This window comes from Elgaria multicarinata, chromosome 15 (assembly GCF_023053635.1).
Source record: "Elgaria multicarinata webbii isolate HBS135686 ecotype San Diego chromosome 15, rElgMul1.1.pri, whole genome shotgun sequence".
NCBI classification, from domain to species: Eukaryota; Metazoa; Chordata; class Lepidosauria; order Squamata; family Anguidae; genus Elgaria; species Elgaria multicarinata.
In genome coordinates this window covers 22,699,475-22,725,701 of record NC_086185.1, presented here as the reverse complement: position 1 = coordinate 22,725,701, position 26,227 = coordinate 22,699,475, and the positions used below count along the sequence as shown (strand labels likewise).

The 26,227-nt window shown below is 50.1% G+C and overlaps 1 protein-coding gene across 1 annotated transcript in view; it reads right to left on the bottom strand.

Moving 5' to 3' along the window:
• GABRA3 (gamma-aminobutyric acid type A receptor subunit alpha3) overlaps window positions 1–25,202 on the bottom strand; it is a 45,914-nt gene extending 20,712 nt beyond the window's left edge. The window contains exons 1-4 of the mRNA XM_063141994.1: window positions 25,042–25,202; window positions 16,928–17,058; window positions 10,376–10,500; window positions 1,149–1,216 (exon numbers count right to left, since the gene is read on the bottom strand). Of these exons, the coding sequence (XP_062998064.1) occupies window positions 1,149–1,216; window positions 10,376–10,500; window positions 16,928–17,052 (318 nt within the window). The 5' untranslated portion in view covers window positions 17,053–17,058; window positions 25,042–25,202. The remainder of the gene's footprint in view (window positions 1–1,148; window positions 1,217–10,375; window positions 10,501–16,927; window positions 17,059–25,041) is intronic.
• Window positions 25,203–26,227: the final 1,025 nt, after the last annotated feature.

Genomic DNA, 26,227 nt, shown 5'->3' with positions numbered 1-26,227 from the left:
TAATTATGGGAGTGGCAGTCCACATATCTGGAGGGTGACATGTTGGAGATGTGGCATTAGGGAGAACTATTTGGGAAGGAAAGGGGGAGTTGCCTTCCTCTCCCCGCCCCCCAAAAAGGGGGCTGGCTCTTCAGGCATCCATGCCACATCATCCTACATCTTCCTTGGTACCGTCTCTGGAAGGAAGCAGCCAAGGTGGGGAGAGGATGGCCATTTGGGGAGCCAGAGAGGACAGTCCAGCTCCACTAATCTAGGAGGACTCTGCCATTCCTTTGTGGGATCCTGACCTTTCAGTTCCACAAAGGGGCCTTGCCTGGCATTTCCACTTAGATTCCAAGGCTAAGCTGCAGCACTTTCCCCTTCTTATCATCCACAACAGCCCTTATGGAGGTGCTGCTGCTGCTGCTTCCACCATTAGAACAGCAAACTCTCTTTTCCCAGTTGATTCCCAGACATCACATATTCAAACTATGGAATCTGCTACCACGTGGCGATGGCCACCAAATTGGATGGCTTTAAAAGGGGGTTAGATACATTGCTGGAGGAAAAGGGCCATCAATGACTACTAGTCCTGATGGCTATGTGCTACCTCCAGTAGCAGAGGCACTAAACCTATGTAAACCAGTTGGTGGGGGGACATGGGGGGGACGCTGCTGCTGGTTGACAGCTGTTTGGCCGCTGTGTGAACAAAATGCTGGACTAGATGGGCCCTTGGTCTGATCCAGCATTAGCTCTTCTTATGATCTCATGTACACAGCCTCCACACAATCCGTAAACAGACACATTTTTCTGAGAGGGACCTCAGGGAGGCTGCCCAGGGAATCTTACGGAGCATGTGGCTATCATGATGGCTACATATTACTTCTTGAATCGGAAATGGCCTTCGTATACCAGTTGCTGGGGGACATGAGCGGGAGGGTTCTCTTGCGATCCTATCCTGTTTGCGGTCTTCCCATGGGGACCTCTGGCTAACCACTGAGGGACCAGACAGGTCTGTTCTAGCTTCATGGCACAGAAACACATCTGTGTTTTGAATGTCCTATCCCTCAGCTAGCTTTGCTTGTGCCCCCTCCTGCTACACACACACAAACACACACACACACACACACACACACACACACACACACATCTCAAAGTGCAGCACCCACCATGTCCGTATCTGAGACAGGGCCGAAACTTGTCACGTAAATGTTTGTCTTGACTTCAGTTACTGTATCTGGAAGAAACAAGAAAAGGCAGCTATTAGGGTTGATTTGCATTTGCAAAGTGAACGCTTCAACGTGCAATTTCTGCCTTCGTTTTGTTAGAAACCTCCATGCCAGCTGCTTCCCCAGATTAAGGTTCAAGGACTGACTATTGTGCTGCTCCACCGCGTACACTGAAGAGCAGCCAATTCCAAAAACCCATGATGGGGCATGTGGGATTCCATTGATGCACCCAGGCTTCCATCAGGGATGGGTTTCACCAAGTGCCTTTAAACAAGGCAGCTTCCTATATTGAAAATATCCATTCATCTCTAATATAACCTCAATTGCATGTACCATTAGGAATATCTGAGCAGGTTACACTGCAGCACTGCCCCAAAATAGCAGCATCTGTACCTTTAAGGGGGAAAAGCAAAGGCTTTCTTGTTGGTTTTCTAAAATTTCTGTAATAAATGTAATTATTTGTTTGGGAAAAGGGGGCAGAGGAAATTTAGGATGTGTGTGCAACCCACTCCCGGCTATGGGTTTGGGGAGTACTTTAGCAATGGTCCAGCACATTGTTTCAGAACTGAATCAGCATGGCGTGTGTGTGTGTGTGTGTAGTCTCACTCCTTTGATGCATGACTGATTGCACTGAGGCCTTAGTCAAGGGACACAGCTCAGCAGTACAGCTCCCATTTTGCCTGCATAAGGTCTCAGGTTCAATGGATCTGAGCCAGTATCAGGCAGCTTCCTACGTTCCTATGATGTTCTGCTCCTTCAAGTCTGGGGGTCAGGTCTAGACCTTGGGAAGCAGCCTAGTGAAAGCCGAGGCAGGCCAGGTCCCTCCTCCTTTGTCCCTCCTCCATCGCCTGCCTGGAGGAAGCCTCATCATCATCCCCTGGCTGCCTACGTGATGTCTCCTGCAGTTACACATCCTCCGTCTTCACTGCAAATCGCAGCCACTTTTCAGATTTGCAAATTAATTATATGTATCCTCCCTTGCCAAAGCTCATCTAATATTATTAACATGACATGACATGACATAAAGGGAACTGAAGAGGAGGAGGAGGAGGAGGGAGTCCCTCCTAGTAATGTCTGGAGTGTGGGAGGTGCAGGGACGAAGGGAGGGAGCGAGCAGGCAGCTTGCCTCGTTTTTTCTTTCCCTTTGGGGAGGGAGAGGTTTCCTGCCAGGCCATCCAAATCCTCTCTTCCTCGGAATTTGTGCATGCTCTGTTGAAGTCTCTCGCTGAGCACATGCGCACCAGGTTGGCTGCCTCTCCTCTACGTTTGTCACAGCCCAACCTCCCCCTCTTATCCCCCAATGGAGTTGAGTGGTGGTGGGGATGACGCTGGGGGCAAGATGCCTCCTTTACTGGGGAAGGGAATGCGGAGACAATTGCCAGATCTACACGAAGCAGGATGCAACACTTTAAAAATGGTTTGAAAACTGTTTATGTAACGTGTCCTGGGCCTGAACAATTGTCAAAACCATTATAAACCATTATAAGCAGTAGTGTAGATCCTGCCAATGGCGGGCATTCCAGCTCCCTTGAGGGGATCCTGCCAATGGCGGGCATCCCAGCTCCCAGCTCCCTTGAGGGGAGCCATGTGCTGCCGGCCCCCGGGTAGCTGATCCACCTTCCACTGTGAAATGGAGCATTTCACAATCACTGCAAAGACACTTGCAGATTCCCAGAACCAGGGACACCTCATGAGCAGGGGGGGGATCCGCACGTCGCTCCCAGAGCGCTTCTATGTGACCCCAGTGCACCCCGAAAACGATAGTCTGACTTCCCTGTAAAAGAAACGAGGAACAGCCGTCCATGCCGACAACGACGAGGAGAGCTCTCCGCCAGCGAGAAGAGCTCGGCAAAAGAAGGCGGGGTGAAGAGCGGAAGAAGCTCTCCACCCCGCCTTCTTTTGCCGAGCTCTCCTCACCGGCGGAGAGCTCTCCTCGTCGGCGTCGTTGGCGGCGGCGGTGGCGGCATGGACGGCTCTTCCTCGTTTCTTTTACAGGGAAGTCAGACTATAGTTTTCGGGGTGCACTGGGGTCGCATAGAAGCGCTCTGGGAGCGACGTGCGGATCCCCTCCCAGGCCACACCATGGCTTCCAGTCAAGAGCTACATTGGCCAGGCACTAGGTGGCTATTGAACTGGCAAGCAGTGTGGTTGCGATGTGGTTGCTTCCTTGGCTAGCGAAAAGGGTGGTAAGGGTTAAGGAAGGAGTGTAGGACAGGAGCAGAAGATGCCACTGCCAATCAGGCCAATGGAGCTAGATGGGCCAATGGCCACGGAGGGTCATCACCCCACCCCCACACCACTGCATTGGCCAAAGGGAAGCTCTTCCTCTCTATGCTCTTTGGCCAACCTGGCCTTGCTCTGAGGGCTAAACCAACAGAAATGTGGACAACAATAGAATTCTAGCATCAATAAATATCTCAACACTAGACATCGAATTGCTTAGCAATTCTTCTTCAAGTAGCACGTGAAGAAGACTTGTTACACCATGGGTTGAACCAATCAGTCCGTTGGTTTCTGTTCACCACTCTGCCGCAAAGATCATCTTCTTGGCTCGCCGCTCTGATCATGTTACTCCACTTCTGAAATCTCTTCATTGGTTTCCAATTCACTTCAGAATCCAATATAAACTTCTTCTGTTGACCTACAAAGCTTTTCACTGTCTAGCTCCTTCCTATCTCTCCTCTCTCATTTCACACTATTGCCCCGCTCGTGCTCTTCGCTCCTCTGATGCCATGTTTCTCACCTGACCAAGGGCCTCTACTTCCCTTGCTCGGCTCCGTCCATTTTCTTCTGCTGCCCCTTACGCCTGGAACGCTCTTCCAGAACATTTGAGAACTACAAGTTCAATCGCAGCTTTTAAAGCTCAACTAAAAACTTTTCTTTTTCCTAAAGCTTTTAAAACTTGATGTTGTGCAGACTTTATACTGTTAGTTTTACCCTACCCTGTGCCTGCTTACCCTACCCTGTGCCTGTTTGCATTCTCTTCCCCTCCTTATTGTTTCATTATGTTTTTATTAGAATGTAAGCCTATGCGGCAGAGTCTTGCTGTTTGCTGTTTTGCTCTGTACAGCACCATGTGCATTGATGGTGCTATATAAATGAATAATAATAATAATAATAATAATAATAATAATAATAATAATGGACTACTTGCAGCTGCTTCTCCATATCTTTGGAGGTCTTGTTTCCATTGGGCTGGTAGCCACTGGACTATAGTCTGTTTCCATCCATTGCTACAGAGCTTTGTCTACACACAACGTTTCTCTTATCATGGCAATCTTCAGCCCATTTGTATCCATCACATTACCATAGTGTCTTATTTCTCATACAGCGCAGTTTCTCATATGCTGCTCTTTCAATGTGATGCATATCTTTGATTATTTGGTGCCTTGGATCGTTATTTTCCTAGGATTTAATATTCAGTGTTGCATGACATACAGTAGTGTATTTGTATATGTGCAACTGTCTATTTACACAGAAGCAGTTTTGTCTCCAAGAGCAACTCCCAGCCCATTCTTGCACTGAGGGCTGCAGCCATAGAGAAGGTTCCCTCCAGCTTGGCGCTCATTCATCTCAGTCACCACTGAAACCTTCTCATAGCTTCTGATGGAAGCCTCAGCAAGGACTTTTCCAAGGGCAGAATCTTTGGAAACTTTGGGGGAGAATTATTTATTTCCCTGCAGTTATGAATCACACCCACAAGGTGACTCTGGGCTGAACACTCCCAGACTGTCTGTGGTGGAATCACCCACCCATCTTTCTCTCCTCACAAGCCCCTCATTTCCTCATTATTCTGGCTTGAGTTATGTTCTGCCAGGAAGCAAAGTGGAGACACCCTGTGCTTTTCTCAATTCCTGCATTCAAGCCAGCATCCTCTCCCAGTTGATAGAATGTGGCTGGACCCATTCATTCCAGATGCTGCCATGGCAGAGTGTCCTTCCAGCACCAAGCGGACAAAGCAGCTCCTGCTTCTGACTTGATGTCAGCGTGCCAACTTCTGTTTGCACACATTGCCGCATGGGTGGGCACAAGCAGGCAGACGCATTCACACGCAGGCACTCGAAGGCCTTCCCCTCTGGGTAGCGGTAGCGATCGCCCCCTCCTGGCTCCTGGCTTCAGTGTTTTGCATTTCTCATCCTACATCTTGGGTTCTATCCAGTGAAACAGTGCCAGACGCCTTGGCAGGCCCCTTTGCAAGAGCCAAGCAACACCAGGCTTGGTGCTGTCCTGTCCATTGGAAGCATTCAGCCATGCGTGGGGACTTCAGAATGGAGCAGAGATCTCCCACCACAGGAAGCCTGAGTGTGCTGTAGCTGTGCACTTAAAAAAGTAGAAAGAGAAACTTCACCAATGTAAAATTCTGACAGCTGGTGAAAACGCTGGTCGGTGTGTTTAGCCTCCATGCCAGGATGAAGAAATGTGTTGTTTTTTCAAAGAGAAGCAAGTCAGTACAACACACAGTTAATTGGGGTGGCACTGACAACATTCTCTTTGGCATTCAGGGGGAGCTTTGAAAGATGCCAATAAAAACTCCTGCCTAATGCGACATTCTGTAACCGCTCCTGGCACTAATTTCCAGGGCAAACTATGCATTCAGTACAAAATACAATTCAAAAACACAGTGCCATCCCAAGGCCTTTTGCTGCCTGAAGCACAGCCCAAATGGATCTGCAACCCCCATTGCAAGGGTCCCTCTTTAGAAAGTTTTGTTGCAGACATCTGTCATCTATTATTCTACTGCTGCTACCAGTAGTGGAACAAATTCCGGTACCTTCTTCCTCAACCCAAAAGACCAATCAAGCGGAGTCAGCTGTTTTTACCATTTCCTACATCCTGAGCACATTCCTAAACCTCTGCTCAAGGAGAACATCTGGAGATGTTTCATCCTGCCATATTAAGCAGCGGAACCACAGGTTGCATGTCCAGGGTCTCTGTCTCTTCTCTTTTTTACTGCAAGCAAGCCCAAGTGACTGGCAGCTGACATCTGGAAGAGTTGCTCTTGCTGATTTTAATTGCCCCACACACAGCAAGTGTGATGCTTTACTGCTTATTGCCAATTACATATAATGTAAATATTTGAAATGTTTTAATGATTGTTGTTATTTAGGTTGTAAGTGTTGTTTGGACTTCGGTTAGTATGTGGTTAATGCTGTTGGGAGGGGGAGCGAGTGAAATGAATGTGAACTGAATGCTGATTGGCTGGTGGTTCAAACATCTGGATTGGCAGTTAGCAGGGAGAGGGAGGAGTTAGCACAGAGTAGTGTGTGTGCGTATGAGCCAGAGAGTCAGAGAAGAGTCTGGGTTTGTCAGTGAGAGGGTCTAGAGAGAGTGTAGGATCAACGTCAACGTGTTTCATTATTGGGGGGGGGAGCGAATGGGAGGAGATAGTGTAGTCTAGTGGGTAAAGTAGGCAGGGTTACATCTGAAAGTGTTCTGAAACAAACAACTATATGAGCGTGTTCAGAGGAGGGCAACCAGGATGATCAGGGGTCTGGAAACAAAGCCCTATGAAGAGAGACTGAAAGAACTGGGCATGTTTAGCCTGGAGAAGAGGAGATTGAGGGGAGACATGAGAGCACTCTTCAAAGACTTAAAAGGTTGTCACACACAGGAAGGCCAGGATCTCTTCTCGATCCTCCCAGAGTGCAGGACACGGAATAATGGGCTCAAGTTAAAGGAAGCCAGATTCCAGCTGGATATCAGGAAAAACTTCCTGACTGTTAGAGCAGTACGACAATGGGACCAGTGACCTAGGGAGGTGGTGGGCTCTCCCACACTAGAGGCCTTCAAGAGGCAGCTGGACAGCCATCTGTCAGGGATGCTTTAGGGTGGGTTCCTGCATTGAGCAGGGGGTTGGACTCGATGGCCTTGTAGGCCCCTTCCAACTCTGCTATTCTATGATTCTATGATTCTATGACAAATGAAACCACAAGCTTTATAAACTGCATCACCTTACTTATTGTTAAATAAAACTTCTTCTGTTTTATAAATGGGATTGGATTCTTGAAGAACCTGAGGCAAGGTACAGTGTTCTATGGTGGCAGTGGTGAAGGATAAGGCTGAATAGAGAGTCCTGGGCTGGTGGCTGTGAGGCCAGAAGAGGGTCAGTGAGTCACAGAGCCAGTGGGCAGCATTCTACTGACTGACCCCACAGTTGAGGTCCTTTGATTTTAAGAAAAAATAAAGGAAGAACAAAGGGTGGGGGGTCACAGCAAGCTCTTGGCCCACAGGCTCCACTGCATCAACCCAGAATTTTATGTTTCAGCAGCATCCCCCAAAGCACGCCACACATTTCATACATAGCTCTGTAGCAAGACAGGAAGTTCAGAGCAAACTCATCCCTCCTGTCACCTGAATAGAACTGGATCCTCAAAGGGGACCCCTGCTCTCTGCAACTGCTTCTTTGACCGTTTTCCCCCCACACATGCCTTGCTTGCCAGTTCTAGGCATGCCGAAACACCCTCCTGCCTCTGACTCGGATGTAGGGATGTCAAAAACATCCACAATGGATTTTAATGAGTTCAGATTCCTATAAAGGTTTTGCCACTAGTGTACAAAGCCCTAAACAACTTGGGGCCAGGATACCTGAGAGGGCATCTTCTCATTTACCAACCTGCCCGGTCACTGAGGTCATCAGAGGGCATGCACCTGGTAGTACCGCATGGGCCAGTAAGTACATCAATTTGGGGCCAGTTTCAATTAGGCCCAAATGAATTTCTTGAAGTTTATTTTTTCCTGAATCAGACTACCAGGGAAAAAAGTAACTCACCCATCACTAGCACTCCTGGACTAATGCCACTGATTCTGCTGATATTTCCTGGGTGCTGTATCATCGCTCATGAATAATGTCAATTTGTTGGGGATGCTTCTTTTTGCAGCCCTATGGTTGCAAAGGGCAACCGAGTCCTCAAGAGGCCAGTGGTTGAGGATGGGCAAGCTGTTGGCTCCTTGGACTGAAAGGGCAAAACCTGGTAGTGGCTCAACTTGCCCAGGCTCTGCTGCCCACACTCCAACCCTGCTCCATTGTTGGTCACCATCGTCTATCCCTCCTGCCAATGGCAGCTAAAAGTGATGATCCATTGTATGCACAGAGGGCCCCAAGGAGACTCTGTGCCCCTCCTGGGCTCCTACAAGTGGGGATCTTGAGACATGCTTGGGCCAAGGCCTGAGAGTGGAAGCATGATCTTGGGTGGGAGTAAAGCACCAGGGCTGGATTAGGGGCTGCAGCTGTTGCTAGGGAGACCCAGTCCCTTTCTCTCTACAGAGGCAAAGATGGTGTGTGTGTGAGAGAGAGAGAGAGGGAGAGGGAGAGAGAGGGAGAGGGAGAGGGAGAGGGAGAGGGGGAGGGAGAGGGGGAGAGGGAGAGGGGGAGAGGGAGAGGGGGAGAGGGAGAGAGAGAGAGAGGGAGAGAGAGAGGGAGAGGGAGAGGGAGAGGGAGAGGGAGAGAGGGAGAGGGAGAGAGAGAGGGAGAGGGAGAGAGAGAGGGGGGGAGAGGGAGAGAGGTGACAATTAGCAGGTGTAAGATGCAAATGCTTTTGTCCCTTCCTAGAACAGGGATCTCAGTGTCAAATTGCCTTTCCCTCTTAAAACCATTCCCAATTTCATGAGGCCACACCAAGTCCAGTCATTGATTCTCAGCATCCCTCTCTCTCTCCCTCCCTCTCTCTGGTGAGTCGCTGCGTTGCCATGACAGCACTGTCAGGCCATAAGCGAGGAGTCTGGTGCTGCGAGCCAGACACAGCCGTGTGCGGCCACGCAGCCATTTCCCTGGAAATGGCAAGAAGAAAGGGTTACCCGAGTGGGTCAGACAGAGCAGATGGGGATGCGGCTGCTACTGCTAAAATATAAACATGTTGAGGGCAGGAGGCCATCTGTCAATGCACACATCCCATTCCCTTCCCCTTCCCATTTCCCCATACCTGTCCCCCAAATGGCCAGGTCTCTCAGGATGGGAACACTGGGCAGAGAGCAGGTGCTACCTCCAGTATCCAAGGCAATAAGCCTATGTATACCCTTGGTCTTATAGCAACATAGGGTGTTGCCTTATACTGAGTTAGACCATTGGTCCATCTAGCCCAGTATTGCTGACCCTGACTGGCAGCAATTGCTTTCCAAGGTTTCCTCACCCTACCTGGAGAAGTTGGGGATTGAACCTGAGACCTTCTGCATACAAAGCATGGGATGTATCACACTGAGCTATGGCCCCTCCCCATTGCTGATCCAGCAGGGTCTTGCTTATGTTCTAATGGAACCATCTAACTGCAACCAATGAGGCACAGAAGGAGCATGCCGGGCAGGGCACCGTAGGGCTTGCATTCATGTGGATTCCAGTCTATGCACAAATTGATGTGGGTGTCTGAAAACAGCCCTGAGGTGGGCCAGAGTTTAGCAGGGCTTTTGCCCCATTCAGGCAAGAGAGAGAAGGCAGAGACACACAACACACACACCCCACCTCCAGCCCTCTTCAAGGGCTTCCCAAATGGCAATTGGATGCTAGTCAACAAGAGGGTGGCTCAACCGTGACATGCAGCGCATTGCTCTCTGCCACCTTGGTCCATGTTTCCAGGGGGCGGGGTGGGTGGGGAGGCAGGAGTACCTTCCTGATCAAGTTAGCATGAGATCTGTTTGAGCAAGAGGAGGCCAAGTGCCAACAGCTGCCTTGCTTGCCTGCACAGCAATTTCAGACTTCAATGCCGAGGGGCAAAACAACCAGAGCTCCCTGCTCTTTTTTACCTTTGTCTCCTTTCCCAGCCAGGAGCAGCTGTTCAGGGGCTCAGGGACAAGAGGAAGTGGTGGTGTTGGAGAAGGAGGAGGAGGAGGAGGAGGAAGAGGAGGAGGAGGGGCAGCACCTGTGTGGAGTGGTTCAGCCAGACGCTTGGGTAATTCATCACCCTAACAGTTGGGCAGAAAGACCTCAAGAACTCTGCAGGAGATGATCCCAGGAAACTACTTTTCCCCATTGAAAGACTCCAGGTTGCCCTCAGACTGAAAGCTGGTCCTGAGGCCGAGTCACATCCACTGAGTGGAGGGAACCTCTTCCTCATTCAAGGGGTGCAAGGAGGCTGTGGGGGCTGCTTGAAGGGGAAATGCCGCTCCATTGGGGGATGTCAATAAACAGCAGGAAACACCATCAAACGTTCGTGCACAGCTCAATGCAGCAAACTGACCTCCAAGCCCAGGTCTCAGCCTGTTGTCGTATCCATCCAGCAGCCGGTCCAGGATGCGCGTAAAGATGGTGATGTTGTCTTTGCTGTCGTCATCGATGATATCAGGGCCGTGCTTCTGAGCGAGTCTGAAATACCAAGAAGAGGAGCAATCGGGGGCATGCCTTCATCAAGGAAGCACCAGTATGCCCCACACCCACCAGCATTGGCTTGAGATCATGCCCCGGTCCTGTGTCTTTGATTAGCCTTGACCTGCTGCATCTCCCCTTTCTCATCTCCCCCGACTCCTGAGGGCTTCCACTAGAGGACTCCAGAGTGGTTCCAGAGAGACCGTTTGGGGGCAAATAGCTGCAAGTCTGGGGCTGGTTAAGAAGGAGGTGGAGGACGGTGAGCAAGCCCAAGGCCACCTTATAAACCAAGCACCCTGGCTATTACTGGCACTCCCTGCTCCACACCTTCCACTCACATCTGGTTGGCAACTGGGGATGATGCTGTCAGGCATCATCAGTCTTCACGGGGCTTGATCCCTAATCTTCAGGGAGGCTGGAGGAATGATCAAGAAGCCAGAACAAAGCCAACAAAAACATAAAGAAATGCCCATGCTGGAGAGGGGAGTGGCCACCTGATCTGAGGAATGGCCAGAAGTGGCATCAGAGCCCCAGCAGTTCAGGACTACCATCCAGCAAGGGCAGACCGAGCAAAGTGTTACAGAGAGAGAGAGAGAGAGAGAGAGAGAGAGAGAGAGAGAGAGATTGGTGGGGTGGAGAGGAAGGAAGGACAGATGGACGGACGGACAGACTTGGGAGCAGTGGCTGATTAAGATGAGTGAGCAGAACAAAGGGAGGAAATAGGGGGGTATCAATTCCGCCAGCCCTGCTACTTTCTAAAGCAGTGCTACGTACATAGATGAGGAGATAGGCATAGGGGGCAGGAAGGCAGAACTGGCAAGGGCCTTGCCCCAGAAGAGCAGCAATCCATCAGCTTCTATTGGTGTTCACTTCTGACCAGCATGTTGGCATTTGGCTGTTAGGGATGTTCCAAAGCCAAACTTTGGGTTTCTATCACAGCAAATGCTCTGAAGTTGCTCCTGCAAATTGCCCTTTTCTCTGGAGCTACCGTCCTTTGTTCACTCATTTTTTATGGGGAATCCATACAATGAAGCTGCCAGTGTTTTCTGTGTTGTGTTCACATTGCTATTTTCCCCCAACAGAAGTAATTGACACCAACTTCGTTTGCAACACATTGCAATTCCAGACTACCCAATGTAGATAAGCAAAAGCGCCATTGAAGCTTTTAAGGGCAACTGTGCCTTTCATCAAAAGCTCCCTGTTTGCAGGTTCTGGCCCTTTTATTGCTTCCTGCTCAGTGGGGCTGGTGGTGGGGATTTATGATTAATCGCCCTTTGTTTAGTCGGCTTTTCTTTCCACCGTCCGCCTGTGTTTAATTACTAGGTGGCGTTACTTCTTCTTGTGCTTGGAACAGTTAGAGCAATGTCAGGATTTATATTGTGGAACGGAAAAGGAGGAAAACAGCCACTACCAGGGTTTGTAGCTGCCAAGTCTTTACTACCCTGGGCCAGCTGAGCAGCAGCAGGAGGAGGAGGAGGAGGAGGAGGAGGAGGGGTTTGCTATAAATGTGCTGACACAACGGTAGCCATTGCAGTTGTGACATGAACAATGTTAACGCAGTCCGTCACTCTTGGATAGCTCAGCTGGTCCCATGTGTGCTGGGCAAGAAAAGGAAGGTGCAGCATGTTTGGTTTGTGCTGGAATCTTCTCTCAGCAGAGGAAGGACGTCTGGCTGTCCTTATCCATCCAGAGGATGCTTCCAGAGGAGGCAATTGTCATTTCACATAATTTGATGGGAGGACTCTGGATGATATGGTCTTCCATTTGATATTTCCCACTGCTTCATCTGCCTTTTTTCTTTACACACACACACACACACACACACACACACAGAGAACCATAAAGGAGAGAAAGGTGGGATAGATGTGCCATGCCTATTGACCAGTCACACTAGAAGTCCTCCATCTGGAAGTGCCCAGAAGAATGGGGCCAGTTGTACGCCTGTATAGCTTGAATTCTTTGATCTCCCCTCCTCTGCAGCTTTCTGTCTGCTCCCACTCCCCCCGCCATCCAAGGCACCGGGCATGTGGCAGTCTTTATCTAATTTATTTATTTACTTATTTATTCTTTGTATTGCATTTTTATCCCACGTTCTTTCCTTCGTGAAACCTAAGGTGGTGTACATAATCCCCCTCCTCTCTAATTCATCCTTGCAACCTTTTTATTCTCCCAACATTTTAACAATCTATAAATTTTAAATAACATGGTTTTAAATTTGTAATTTTGCATTGCTGCTGTTTTTATCTGGTTGAGCTTTTATATTGTATTTTATATTATGGTTTTATACTGTTGTTTTATACTTTGAATGGTTTTAATTTTTGTGAACCGCCCAGAGAGCTCCGGCTATTGGGCGGTATAGAAATGTAATAAATAAATAAATAAATAAATAAACCACAACCCTGTGAGGTAGTCATGCTAAGAGTCCGTGACTGGCCCAAAGTCACCCAGTGAGCTGCTGTGGCCTAGTGGGGACCAGAACCCGGATCTCCCAACTCCCAGTCCAGCACTCCAGCCATGTCTTGCCATGATGTCTGCCAGAGATGGGGGTGGGGCAGGTTTATGTGTTAAATCTCGCTGAGAAATGTGACCGTGGGCATCTTCAGTGTCTTAATATCATGCTACCACACAAACATCTACCACAGAATTATGTAAGGGATCTTAAAAACCACCCCAAACCAGGTGAAAAATCACCTGAGCCCTTCATCTTCTGTGTCAGGCAGGATGGGCAAATGCCAGCGGAAAGAAAGAGAGCAGCCAAGGTGAGTCACAAACAGGACTGTGGTAGCATTACCCCACAGTTCTGTTCCCTTAGGTATGTCTGATTTTTATGTCTAGTCACTAGTGAGTGCAGAATGTTGGACTGAGTGGGCGTGGCTGATGATGCTGTGAAAGGGGAGGAGTATAAATGGAGGAGTCTAGAGCGGGGTGGGTGTGTGGGTTAGTTGGTTGGGAGTGGGGAGTGTCAGTTAGGATTGTCAGTGGTGTGGAGAGTGAAAGGAGATAAGATTTTAAGAGACTTGAGATTATGGTCATTATTAGAACTAGTAGATTAAGCAGGTTAACTTGAATTTGAAGTAACTAAGATCTGTTCAACAAAAATAAATGTTTTATTTTGTTTTGTTACCTCAAACCATGTGTCTGCTTGGCTTTATCACCTGCTCTACAGTTACTATCATAAACACCTTAGATATAACCTTCAGCTTATTACATACACAGTAAAACCTTTTCGGATTTTAGCCTTTACCTTCTCATATGAGGGAAAGGTTGTTTTTTATCCAACCCTCAGGTTGTTCAAGTGGTGGCGTTTGGCTTGAGGAGGGTTTGTGTGCGACAAGGCCTGATGTGTGAGGCCTGTGTCGTGGCAAGGACCAACTGACATCTCTGCACCCATCCCTGTTTGGCAGGGAACTCCTCAAGATGGTCATGTGAGAGGCAAAGAAAGAGCATGGCCACTGTGATAGCCATTGGCTTAGATGTACGGGTGGATTTAAACTTGTTGCGGCCCTCAGCTATAACTAGAGTGAGGCCCTTCCCTCTTCAACAAATAATAATAAAAAAATTAAATACAAAATACAGACTGTACAGTTAAACGGAATTTGATAGTTGTGTAATATAGGTATTAAAATGCAAGTTATATGTGTGCACATTCTTTAGGAGTATGTCAAACACATAACACAATTGTTGTCCCTTAACCAGAGATTTAAAGGCCTGCTTCCCCGGCGCGTTAATAGCCAATCAAACACACGAGGCTGGAGAATACACTTAATCCATTTACTTCCGAAACTGCAGTATGGGGGTGCTCTCCGGTTCCACAAGATGGAGGCACCCAGAACAAAGGAATCTCACAGTATATATAGGCCCTGACTTCAAGAAGGTGTTAGTCTCTTTCTAACCCTTCTATTGGTCAGTTCTGGATTAGCAAGTTAAGTTACATTCAATTTTCAAGTTAAGGTGCACAATCTCAATGAGTCATAGGTTACATTTGATGCTCTATTGGTTGAAAGTTTTTCCCTTTGTCTGCTGTACACCATTAAGGAATGCAAATCTGGCATATAGCCATATGCAGCCACCCTTTGGCAGAGAAGCCATCTTTAACCTTTGGCATGTTACATTCATTAGAGAGATGAAATCTATCTCTGGGGGCATCACTATTCCCTCTTCTGAAGAGGTCTTCATTTTGTGTGATGTTTAAGGTTTCCCAGTGGCAACGTTGTAAACTTTTTCCTTCTTTCTAATGCGAGGCCCCTCGTAATGTGAGGCCCTAAACTGTAGCTTGTTTAGCTTGTATATAAATTAGGGTGACCCTATGAAAAGGAGGACAGGGCTCCTGTATCTTTAACAGTTGCATTGAAAAGGGAATTTCAGCAGGTGTCATTTGTATATATGGAGAACCTGGTGAAATTCCCGCTTCATCACAACAGTTAAAGCTGCAGGAGCTATACTAGAGTGACCAGATTTAAAAGAGGGCAGCTTTAACTGTTGTGATGAAGAGGGAATTTCACAAGGTTCCCCATATATACAAATGACACCTGCTGAAATTCCCTTTCCAATACAACTGTTAAAGATACAGAAGCCCTGTCCTCCTTTTCATATGGTTACCCTATATAAATCTGTCCCTGCTTAGATGGTTTTAAAAAGAGATTAAACAACTTTGTAAAGGATGGGTATTAGCTGTGGCGGTTTCATAGAACATCCAACTTCAGAGGCGGTCTGTCTGAGGATACCAGTTGAAATAGGGGCAAGCAACAGGGCCATCACCAACCTATTTCAAGGGCCATCACCATCCTATTTCTGGTCACCAAAAGGATACTATAGAGCTGGAAAAAGTGCAGATAAGGGCAACGAAAATGATTAAGGGGCTGGAGCATCTCCGCTACGAGGGAAGGTTACATCAACTGGGATTATTTCGCTTGGGGAGAAAAGGAGGCTAAGGGGAGACATGATAGAAGTGTACAAAATTATGCATAGCATGGAGAATGTGGATAGGGAGACATTTTTCTCCCTCTCTCAGAATACTAGAACCCAGTGGGGTCATCCCATGAAACTGATTGGTGGGAGATCCAGGACAAATAAAAGGAAATACTTCTTCACACAGTGCAGAGTGAAATTATGGAACTCACTACCACAAGATGTAGTGATGGGCACCAATTTGGATGGCTTTAAAAGGGGGTTGGATAAATTCCTAGAGGAGAAGGCTATCAATGGCTACTAGCCCTGATGGTTATGTGCTACCCCCAGTATTTGAGGCAATAAGCCTGTGTGCATCGGTTGCTGGGGAACATGGGTGGGAGGGTGCTGTTGCACCATGTCCTGCTTGTTGGTCCCTGGCCGAGGGCTGGTTGGCCACTGTGTAAACAGAGTGTTGGACTAGATGGACCCTTGGTCTGATCCAGCATCAGGGCTCTTCTTATGTTCTTATTTGGCTTCTGGGCTTACTGGATGGCTATTGCTGGGAAATGGATCTTGTACCTTAGCTTTTTTTCTGAAAGAGGTATGGAACTAATCTCCTTGTGAATAAGTTGCTATATTAGGATGCAGCCATTGTCATTCTAAAAACCCTCTTGTGGGCACTCTGGGCCAGGGCTAGCCAGCCCAGCACTCCTCAAAGTCGTGAGAGGAAGCTCCAATCCTCCACTTGACAGAAGGGGGAAAAGACCCTCTCTTTTCCCACAGAAGGGGAAAAGAGAGGGTCACACAAAGAAACCAGCCTGCTGGTGAAGGCACTGAAACCTCTTCTGTTCAGGTGCCTGCAGGCCTGTGAATTCATACCATCACTCTCCAACCTCATGGCTGCTATTTGCTACCTGTCTAGACCAGTCCATCTTCCTGACAAATCAGACATCTACCAAAGACCCCCGTGGATGTATACGCTTTACTGGTTGTTGATGCAGGTTTTCCTCTAGAATAGAAGGCCCATGCTGGCATTCAGAGCATTGTAGCAAATGGTCATTCAGGCAGGTTAAAAGGCCACACAGAAAGTGGTTGTTTGGGGCAGCCTGACTGAAAGCTAAATGGAGGCTCGAGTGAGTGAGCTCTTGCTGCAGGATCAGACCAAGGCCGTAGCTAGACCTAAGGTTTATCCCAGGATCATCCCATGTTCGTCCCTGCCTGAGCGCTGGATGCCCTGTGTGGCACTTAGACGAACAGGTTTGACCCCAGGACAATCCTGGGATAAACCTTAGGTCTAGCTACGGCCCAAGTCTTTTCCTTGTTCAGAAGAGAAGCCAGCAAGTCTTAATAGGGCAGAATATTGCACCGCACCAGCCTTGCAGCCTCCTTCATTACCATTGATGGTTGCAAGAACATTGCAGGGGGAGAGAAGAAATGACCCATCCCGCTCCACCCCACCCATAACATATTCGCCCTCCTCTGCCTGTGTTGCAGGAACAGCCACCACCCCACAGCCCCCTGGTTCTTCCCACCTTACCCTTCAACAGGGAGAGCGTAAACCAAGAGCACAATCCCAAGGCTAGCAGTACAGAGAGGAAGTAGTGCCCCAACGCTCCGCAATGCCATCACTTCAGGATGCAGCAATGGTAGCCAGCAGATCATCCACACCTGTCAAGGAGAAAGAGGAAAGGGGACAGTCATGAGGACCAGCAGAGATGGTGTTTCCTTTGTCTTGGGTGCACTATCAAGGCAGGCAAGCTTCTGACAGAGGTTTCTTACGAGTCATGGCATCATTGCCTCTGATTCCCCTAACCCTAGGGTGACCATATGAAAAAGAGGACAGGGCTCCTGTATCTTTAACAGTTGCATAAAAAAGGGAATTTCAGCAGGTGTCATTTGTATATATGGAGAACCTGGGGAAACGCCCTCTTCATCACAACAGTTAAAGCTGCAGGTGCCCTGCCCTCCTTTGCATCTGGTCACACTAATATAGCTCCTGCAGCTTGAACTCTTGTGATGAAGAGCGAATTTCACCAGGTGCTGCATGCATACAAAGGCCACCTGCTGAAATTCCCTTTTCAATACAACTGTTAAAGATACAGGAACCCTGTCCTCCTTTCCATATGGTCACCCTACGTAACCCTGACCACCATGCATTCTCCAGGGCAAACACATTCATTAATAAGCTACAAAGCCCTCATCTCACCAAGATTCTAGTCCAGGGAAGTTGAACCTCTTTTGGCCTGAGGGTTGAATGCCATTTCTGAGGAGCTCTCAGGGGCTGCATCCCACTGGTGGGCATGGCCAAAGGCAAAAGGGGGCAGGGCTAAAAAATACCAACATAATTTAGCTTAAAGCCAGGAACTGAGCCTTAGAAGAGGCATTTTGAGCCTTTTAGGATGGAGGAAAAATTGCACAAAACCTGGAAAACCACCCAACAATCAGCTGTCAGAGGAACAGAGATGGGCCAGGGGAAGGTCTATGGCCTTCTCTGGAATCTCAAAGGGACAGATTTGCCACCGCCCTCCCCCTCTCCCCGGCCTCAGCTTCTGCACCACCACTCAAAGCCTCCCCTTCCATTCCAAGATTTCAAGCTGCCGGAGACGCTTTGCCATCTGTGGCACATTGCTAGTGCCTTGTTCATGCCAGTGGCTGCTCCCCCACTCAGTGACACTGAATAGTCATGGTGCCATGTGAGGGTGACTGAAGGATGAAGTGGGGGCATAATGGTGGATGGCAACAATTTAGTTTGGTGAGAAAACGTGGGTTTGGGAAGATTTAGCATTTCTTTTCCTTTCCTATGTTTTAAAATGTATGTTTTAAACTTTGTAAGACCACCTTGAGGCTCAGTATTGGGCAAAAGGCAGGAAACAAACAAATAAATAAATAAATAAATAAATAAATAAATAATAGTAGTAGAAGTAGTAGTAGTAGTAGTAGCCCTGAAGTTATTCCAGCTATATATGAGGTGGGGGAGGCGGGTATATGAGCTGCTGCTTTGCTTTGCTATATTTTTAACAAGCACAAGTTGGAATAGCCAGCAGTTTGACACAGCAAAGCCTTCAAGCAAACTTACGCAACGGTCAGTGATGGACACACTGTGTACACCTCATTTTGCCCACTGGTACTGCAAAGCGATGTGCTTGTTAGGAAAACCCATTCTAGTGGCTGAAGTTGGTACTGCATGCTTCAAACACACAGGGCCATTGAAAAATTAATCTTTGTAAACCGCCCAGAGAGCTTCAGCTATTGGGCGGTATGTAAATGCAATAAATAAATAAATAAATAAATAAAAATAATTAAAATTAATTACTGAGTTTCAAAACCCAAATAAACCCAAGGTGCACAACCCTAGGGTCCCCTTAGTATGCATGCCAAGTTTCAGGCATCTAGATTTGATAGTCCCGGAGCTATGATTCTGATGGATGGACGGACAGTCAGACAGAAAGATGGACAGACATCCTCATTTATTATTATAGATACATTTGGATTTTATGGTCATGGTCACTTACGTTTTCCTTATCATTATCGTCCCTTATTACACTTTCCTGGAACCTGTTGAATAGCGGCGCATATAAATCAAACCAGTAAAATGTTACAATGGAGTTACTGCTGCTTTTCTCATTATGAGTAGTTCATGATGCTGATGCAGTGTGAGGTGGCCCTGAAAATGTCAGCATTTGTTGAAAATGAGCCCTTAAATTCTGGCCATGCTACTTTTCCACAAGCCCCAAGGCTTCCCATGCCAGTTCTATGTTATTTTTCTCAGTATTATTGCCATTTTTCTTGCCTAAAAGACACACCAATTTGGATAGCCAAGTCCAAAGGCGGGTCAAGAGTCGGTGAATTTTAAAGCTTCCCTGAGGCTCCTTAAGAATTGTCCAAGGACGGATGGTCCAGGGAATTGTGAGCCCACGCAAAGTATTCAAGCCTCACAGCAGCTTTACAGCATAAATTGCTGGATCAGGCAGGAGCCCTCCTGGGAAGGGCAAGCTGGTCTTGATATCCCCTTCTCAATCCCTCTGGTCAGAAATGACTTCTGAGGGTTACCTTAACTGGAATGACTTAAGCGAGTTTTTGTATTTGTGGCAATTAGAATCATAGAATCATAGAATAGCAGATTTGGAAGGGGCCTACAAGGCCATCGAGTCCAACCCCCTGCTCAATGCAAGAATCCACCCTAAAGCATCCCTGACAGATGGTTGTCCAGCTGCCTCTCGAAGGCCTCGAGTGTGGGAGAGTCCACAACCTCACCAGGCAACTGATTCCATTGTCGTACTGCTCTAACAGTCAGGAAGTTTTTCCTGATGTCCAGCCAGAATCTGGCTTCCTTTAACTTGAGCCCATTATTCCGTGTCCTGCACTCTGGGAGGATCGAGAAGAGATCCTGGCCCTCCTCTGTGTGACAACCTTTTAAGTATCTGAAGAGTGCTGTCATGTCTCCCCTCAATCTCCTCTTCTCCAGGCTAAACATGCCCAGTTCTTTCAGTCTCTCTTCATAGGGCTTTGTTTCCAGACCCCTGATCATCCTGGTTGCCCTCCTCTGAACATGCTCCAGCTTGTCTGCATCCTTCTTGAATTGTGGAGCCCAGAACTGGACGCAATACTCTAGATGAGGCCTAACCAAGGCCGAATAGAGAGGACCCAGTACCTCACGTGATTTGGAAGGTATACTTCTATTAATGCAGCCCAAAATAGCATTTGCCTTTCTTGCAGCCATATCACACTGTTGTCTTAATATTAGTCTTAATATCCACCTGATTTTGGGAACTAGAGCCTTCACTGGCTCAGGAGGCAATTCCAGTTGTAAGGTCACCAGATTAACATTTTATGTGCTTCCTTGACAAACATTCTGATGGTATCTCTTCTTCAGGATAACATCAGTCTGTGATTCTATGCACGTGTGTGTGTGTGTGTGTGTGTGAGAGAGAGAGAGAGAGAGAGAGAGAGAGATGCTACTGTTTGTAATATACAACCTAGTGCAACCTTCAGACCTGCTGTGCCATGATGCTTCATGTTTAAGTTTGCCACCCTTAATTGCTGAAGACAGGTGTAAATGAAACATATCAGCTATTATTATTATTATTATTATTATTATTATTATTATTATTATTCTGCCCTGCATTGCTCATCCCCACAGATTCCACTCTGGACAAAACAGAACAAAAAGGAAAAGGAGGCAGACCCTGGAGGACCACCATGTCCTTTAACACCTTGGAAATATGCCCATTGGCTTTCTCTGTAGGTGATGATCGAGCAGTCCACCCCTTCCCTTTGCTTGACACGAACCCCATGCGCTGTGCCACGCTCATAAGAATTCAAGAGCACCGAGCAGCTGGTGATGTATTTGGCCTTCTGACTTAAAGTCACTCATGAACAGAAATGGAAACAGACCACGATCACATGGCTCAATTTCACCTTGCATCCGGCTCAAAGAGTCTTTCAAAAGGCAAGCCACATCTTTTGAAATCATCTCATCAGACCAGCTACATAATCCGCCCCCCTGCCTGCCACACACACACACACACACACACACAGCATCCAAAGTGCATTGTGGCATCAAATAGCAAAACAATGTTGTGAATATGAATCGGAGCCACAAACGGAGCCATTTCTCTGGTGATGTCTGCCTAAAGCAACTGCTGTTTCCAGCTTAAATCAGTGTGCCCCGTTCTCCTTCAGGAGAGGATATCAGTTCCCAGACAATTGATGGCTGCATCTCCATTTGGACCCACAAAGAGCCAAAATCAGAACAGGCAACCAGGCAAAGGGAGCCGCCAGGGCACAGCACTTTTGTCACGACACCTCCCTGGCACTTGCTGGCCAGTGCTCCATTTCAGCACCACAACTGCTGACTGAATGACTCACAACCCCCACCACGTGGCAGACGAGCAGCTCCAATGGACAACCACCCTGCTCCTCCTAATTGTGCAGACACAACAATTGCAGCAAAGCCTCAAGGCAACTTGGGCCCACTCTGGCCCTTTTCTCCATCCTATCCCAAAGTCTCCATTTCTACACAAGTTGCTCTTCCCTAGGAAGGAGTTTAGGGACCCAAAGGCCATGCACTCTGCCCCACTTGTGGCTGGAATGGGTCAAGGGGGAGAGTGATTAGACACAATGCAAACTGAGGGAAGAAGGTGCCCAGGCCTCCAAATCCCTTACCCCACAATATGGAGGGATCCCCCCATTAGCCCAGGCACATGGCCTGAAGCTAGCCCAGCAGCTGTGCTCCCTCCAAGTGCTTCAAGACAAAACAGAAGCCTTTTACCTTGAGCCTGCCTTTCCAACTCTGGTCTTGAGCTGGCATCTTTCTCCCTTTGCAGGGCCCACCCTACTATTAGGCAGAGTGAGGCAGCCACTGCAGGAGGGAGGTGCTGAGGGACAGCGCTGTGTGTGTGTCCCCGGGGCTGCCTGCTAAGCTAGCTTGCTGCCCTGAGGTGCAGTGGAGGAAGCTGTCCCATTCCATCCATAGTAAGGTTCAGCTCCAGTCTGCTCGGCTTTTGGATCTGCACTGGGGGTCGAGGCATCATCTTGTGCTTCACAGGAAAAAATTTCAGACCAAGTCTTACTTTTCAACAATGCCATTCAGAAGCATCAGAGCATCTGCTGATGCCCAAGAAAGGGGGTTTCCTTTGGCCAACAGGCAGAAAAGCTGGTGGTGGCGGTGGTAGCAGCAGCATCTCTTGTAGAAAAGTGGGCGTTTTCAACAGCTGGCTTATTTACTACACTGTCTCCGTCTGTGTGTATAATTATGCCACGGATCCGTCTGTATGCTGAGCTACTTGTTGTAAACATTTGGCAGGAAGACACCCACAGAGAGAACAGGATGGGTTTTCTTGCTGGAGGCACAGCAAAAATGAGGAAGAAGAGGGGGAGGAAGAGGAGGAGGAATTCAAGAGAACAGCAGGGCGGAGGCATGCAGGGCGTTTGTGTATGGGCATGTGTTAGAGAAAGCAAGAATGAGAAGGGCACAGAAGGAAAAGAGCTGTGTGGTGGGTGGGTGGATGGGTGTGTTGGAGAAATTAGTGAATGAGAAGTTGAATGAAAGGGAGTAAGCTCTTTCTTTAGCTTCAAGGTTTTGAATCCCCCTCCCCCAAAGGATTAATAGAGAAAAAGATGGAGACAAATGCAGGCAGCAGCAATTGCAGCTTCAAGGAACAAACAAGTCAACAGATGAAACGCTGAGAGCTGAATGCAGCAAGTGCCCCCAGCATGGAGACCCCTTTAGCTGCTGAGAGGCAGACCCAGGACCATGTTGGGAAGAATGGGCAGCAGCCCAGCACCTGTCCAAGGCAGGCCCTTGTTCTGTGAGGAGCAAGGATGTGTTTGTATGGAGAAAGAAGACCACCCCTAGAAAGAAAGCTGGGCCTTCTGGATAGTCTGATGTGCAAATGGCTTGTCGGAGCTGCAAGAGGAGAGGAGCAGAGGGCTCCTCTGTGAAGAACAGAATATGACCATTTCAAAGCCAGCCCATATCAGTGGCCATGACCCTGCCACCCAGTAGGCCCAGGAAGGACTCATGGGGATCAGCAGGTGCTGCCAGTGATTTCAGAAGACTTCTCTAGGGCCAGAGATGATCTCTGCACAGGCCTCCAGGGCCACGGGGACCGCTGGCTTCTTTGAAGTTCACTGCAAAATTTTGATAAGGTCTCCAGGTTCCCCACAGAAGAAAATGGAGTGGAAGGTTGCTGGAAGGACCATCTCATTTTCCCAAACGCTTTCCAGAGTGGGACGATGGACAGGGAGAAGAAGAGGTGGAGATCCCACCTTCCAACCTTCTCACCACCACCACTGTGAGGCCAGGTCCAACCAGGTGGTCTGAGCCAGGGCTACGTCTGCCCTCCAGTTCTAGGTCCTGGGCATCGTCAAACCCAAAACGACCTGTAAGAGGATGCCACTTTAGCTGAGGCCGTCATGGGACAGCTTCATGGCGGACTCGGACCTGCCCAGTTCAAGCCCTCAGCCACTGCTCAAGGTCCCCCTCCAGATCCCGCCTCCAGGGCCTCATTGATCACCACCATCACCCCGGCCTCCTGCCCCAAGCACTGGGCACAGCGTCACTTGCCACCACCACCCTCACCACACACCCGCCCATCGGCAGTTCCACTCTACCCCCCCACCTCAATCTGCAGACCCCCATTAGCCTCACTACCCGTTTCCTTCCCCCCCCCCGCCTGCTTCGCCCCGCAGCCCCACTGGCAGCATCCGCCATGGTGGGGTATCACTGAGTGGTCTCCAAGGGCAAGGCAAGCAGAGCGGCTGCCCCCGCTCCAACACGAAAGTCGCTCGCGTCCAGGCCTTGCCATCCCGTCGCCGGACCGCCATCGTCCCCTACCACCCCTACCCCCACCCTACCCCGGCCCGGCTGCTCAACTCCGAAGCGGGCGAGCTGAGCGCTCTCCAGGCGGGGCTGGAAAAAGCCACGGCGGGTGCTGGGTGGCTCCGTGGCGTCGCCCACCTTTCTTGTCTGCCTGCCCCCCACCCCCACCCCCAGCCGATCGCCACGCAGCTCAGGGCGAGGCTGGCGGAGAAGAGAGACCGGGAGCCCCGAGACGCGACGCACCCACCCCCACCTCCCGCTCCCGTCTTTTGCAGCAACACATTAATCAGCCGGGCCTGGAGGGCGGTCCGGCCAGGCAAGAAGCGGAGAGCGCCCGCGAGGCGGGGGAGCAGCTGGACATCCCCCCCCTCCCACACACCGCTCCTCTGTGGCGCTCCGTCCGTTCAGTCTCCTTGCTAGCCGGCCTTCCTTTGGAGCCCCAGAAGCGCCCGCAGTTTTCTCACGCTCCCCCCCTCCCACCGGGCCTTGGAAGAGGCATCCAACAGCCGGGAGCCGGAAGACCATGCTCCCGGACAGGGGGGGTCTTTGGGAAGCCCCCTCCCCACCGACCGACACCCCACCCCGCCCTCTTCTGTCCCGCTTCTGCTCTAGACTCTCCGCCTGAGCGCAGACGAGGGGTCGCGGCGAACTGCGTCTCCTCCGCGGTGCGCAATGAGCCACGCCTGGCTGGCTGGCTGGCTGGCTGGCTGGCTGGCTGGCTAGCGAAATCCCTTCCCACCGAAAGAAAGAAAGAAAGAAAGAAAGAAAGAAAGAAAGAAAGAAAGAAAGAAAGAAAGAAAGAAAGAAAGAAAGAAAGAAAGAAAGAAAGGGCAAAGGGACCGAGCTGCTGCTGCTGCTGCTGCTGCTGGCGGGTCTTTGTCCTTTGTGCAAAACACACACACACACCCGGGTGCTTTGGCAACCGCCTTTGCCCCCCCCCCGCTCCCCCTCCCCGTCAAGCGACAGCAGCGTCTCTCGGGGGTCTCGGGAAATGGGCCGGCCGGCCGGCCTCGACACCCACCCCCTCCCCGGTTGCCGGACTGCCCAGCTCAGCAACTTCGCTGTGCACTTGCTGCTTGCGCTACAGCGCGGTGGGGGGGGGAGTGATATTGCAGGCGAGGCGTCTGCCTTTGGGCTTCAGGATCGGGCGACCGGGAAGAGCAGCCAGCCAGCCAGCCAGCCAGCCACACACACACACACACACCCCACACTCCCGCTTGCCTGCTTCTCGGAACCGCCCGTGGCTGTGCGCAAAGCCCCGCGCGCAAAACCCGGTGCCCGGCCGCGGCAGCGCTTCCTCTCCTTCCCCGAACTCCTAACCCGCGTACCTTCCGCGCAGGGCGAGCCCGTCGAGAGGCCAAATCGCCCGGCTGGCCCGGGAAGCCGAGGGGGAAAGGCGGTGGCCGCTACGTCCTGCAGCGCAGCCGGAGCCTGGCGCCTGCCTGGGCGGCCCTCCTCGCCGCGGCTCTCCCGCCGTCCTGCCCTTCCGCCCCCGCGAGGCGTCTGGCTTTTCTGGCTCCGACGAGGGCGGCGAGCGAGCGGCGGCGGCGGCGGCGGCTGTTCCCGCGGTGGTCGGATCCAGCCACGGAGATGAACGCATTTAAGCGCCGGTCGTGGCGGCGGCGGCGGCTGTTGCCAGAGGCTTGCGGTCTCTTGGTCCTACCATCGGCTCGGAAAAGCAGCCTTGCCTTCTGCCGCGGTTCGCCTTCCGACGAAACTGGCGAGCTGAAGCCAAGAAAGGCGAGGCGAGGCGAGGCGAGGCAGCCTCCCCGCTCCCCCTCCCCGCTCTGGAGGAGGGCTCACTGCAACTCTCCTGTCTTCCCCAAGAGCAACAAACAGAAAAGGTGCATCAATGGCGCACCATCTCCTGAGTAAGAGCAAAACACCGGGGGTGGGGGGGTCTCCCCTCCCTTCCGCACCCCCTCCTCTGCTCTGCCAGGACTAACGGCAGGCAGCTGACCCCGCTGGGAGTGCAGCACACGAAATGGGGACCCCACCCCCAAGGAGAGGGAGCAGCGCCAGGGCAGGGGTGTGACCAGCCAGCCAGGAGACCTGTTCAAAGGAAGGACTCCCAACAGGTTCTTTCTTTGTTTGGTCAAAATGCTGGCCCCCTCTCCCCCCCCCCCCAAGTGCCAGCCAGCCAATCATTGCCTAAAAGGCTGGGGGGGGGGTGAATGAAAATTTTACCTTGAACCTGAGGGAGGGGATGTCAAGCTGAGCATAGAGAAAGAGATGCTCACACACCCTTGGAGCAAGTGAGGCTGAGCGTAGGCAGAGGGTGAACAAGCCGCAGCCCAGGGAGGAAGGAGGTCCTGCTGGAGCATTTGGGGAGGGGGGGGTACTCTGGTAGGTAGGCCCAGATTGATCTTGGCTGCGCTATGTGAAAGCCAAGCCTGGGTGAGATCAGCCCTGGGAAGGTTGGGCTGGAAAGTCAAGGCATGGCTGGGTCCCAGGGCAGGTGAGGCCAGCCAAGACCATGACATGGACCAGCAGGTATAGACGTTGATAAGGGTG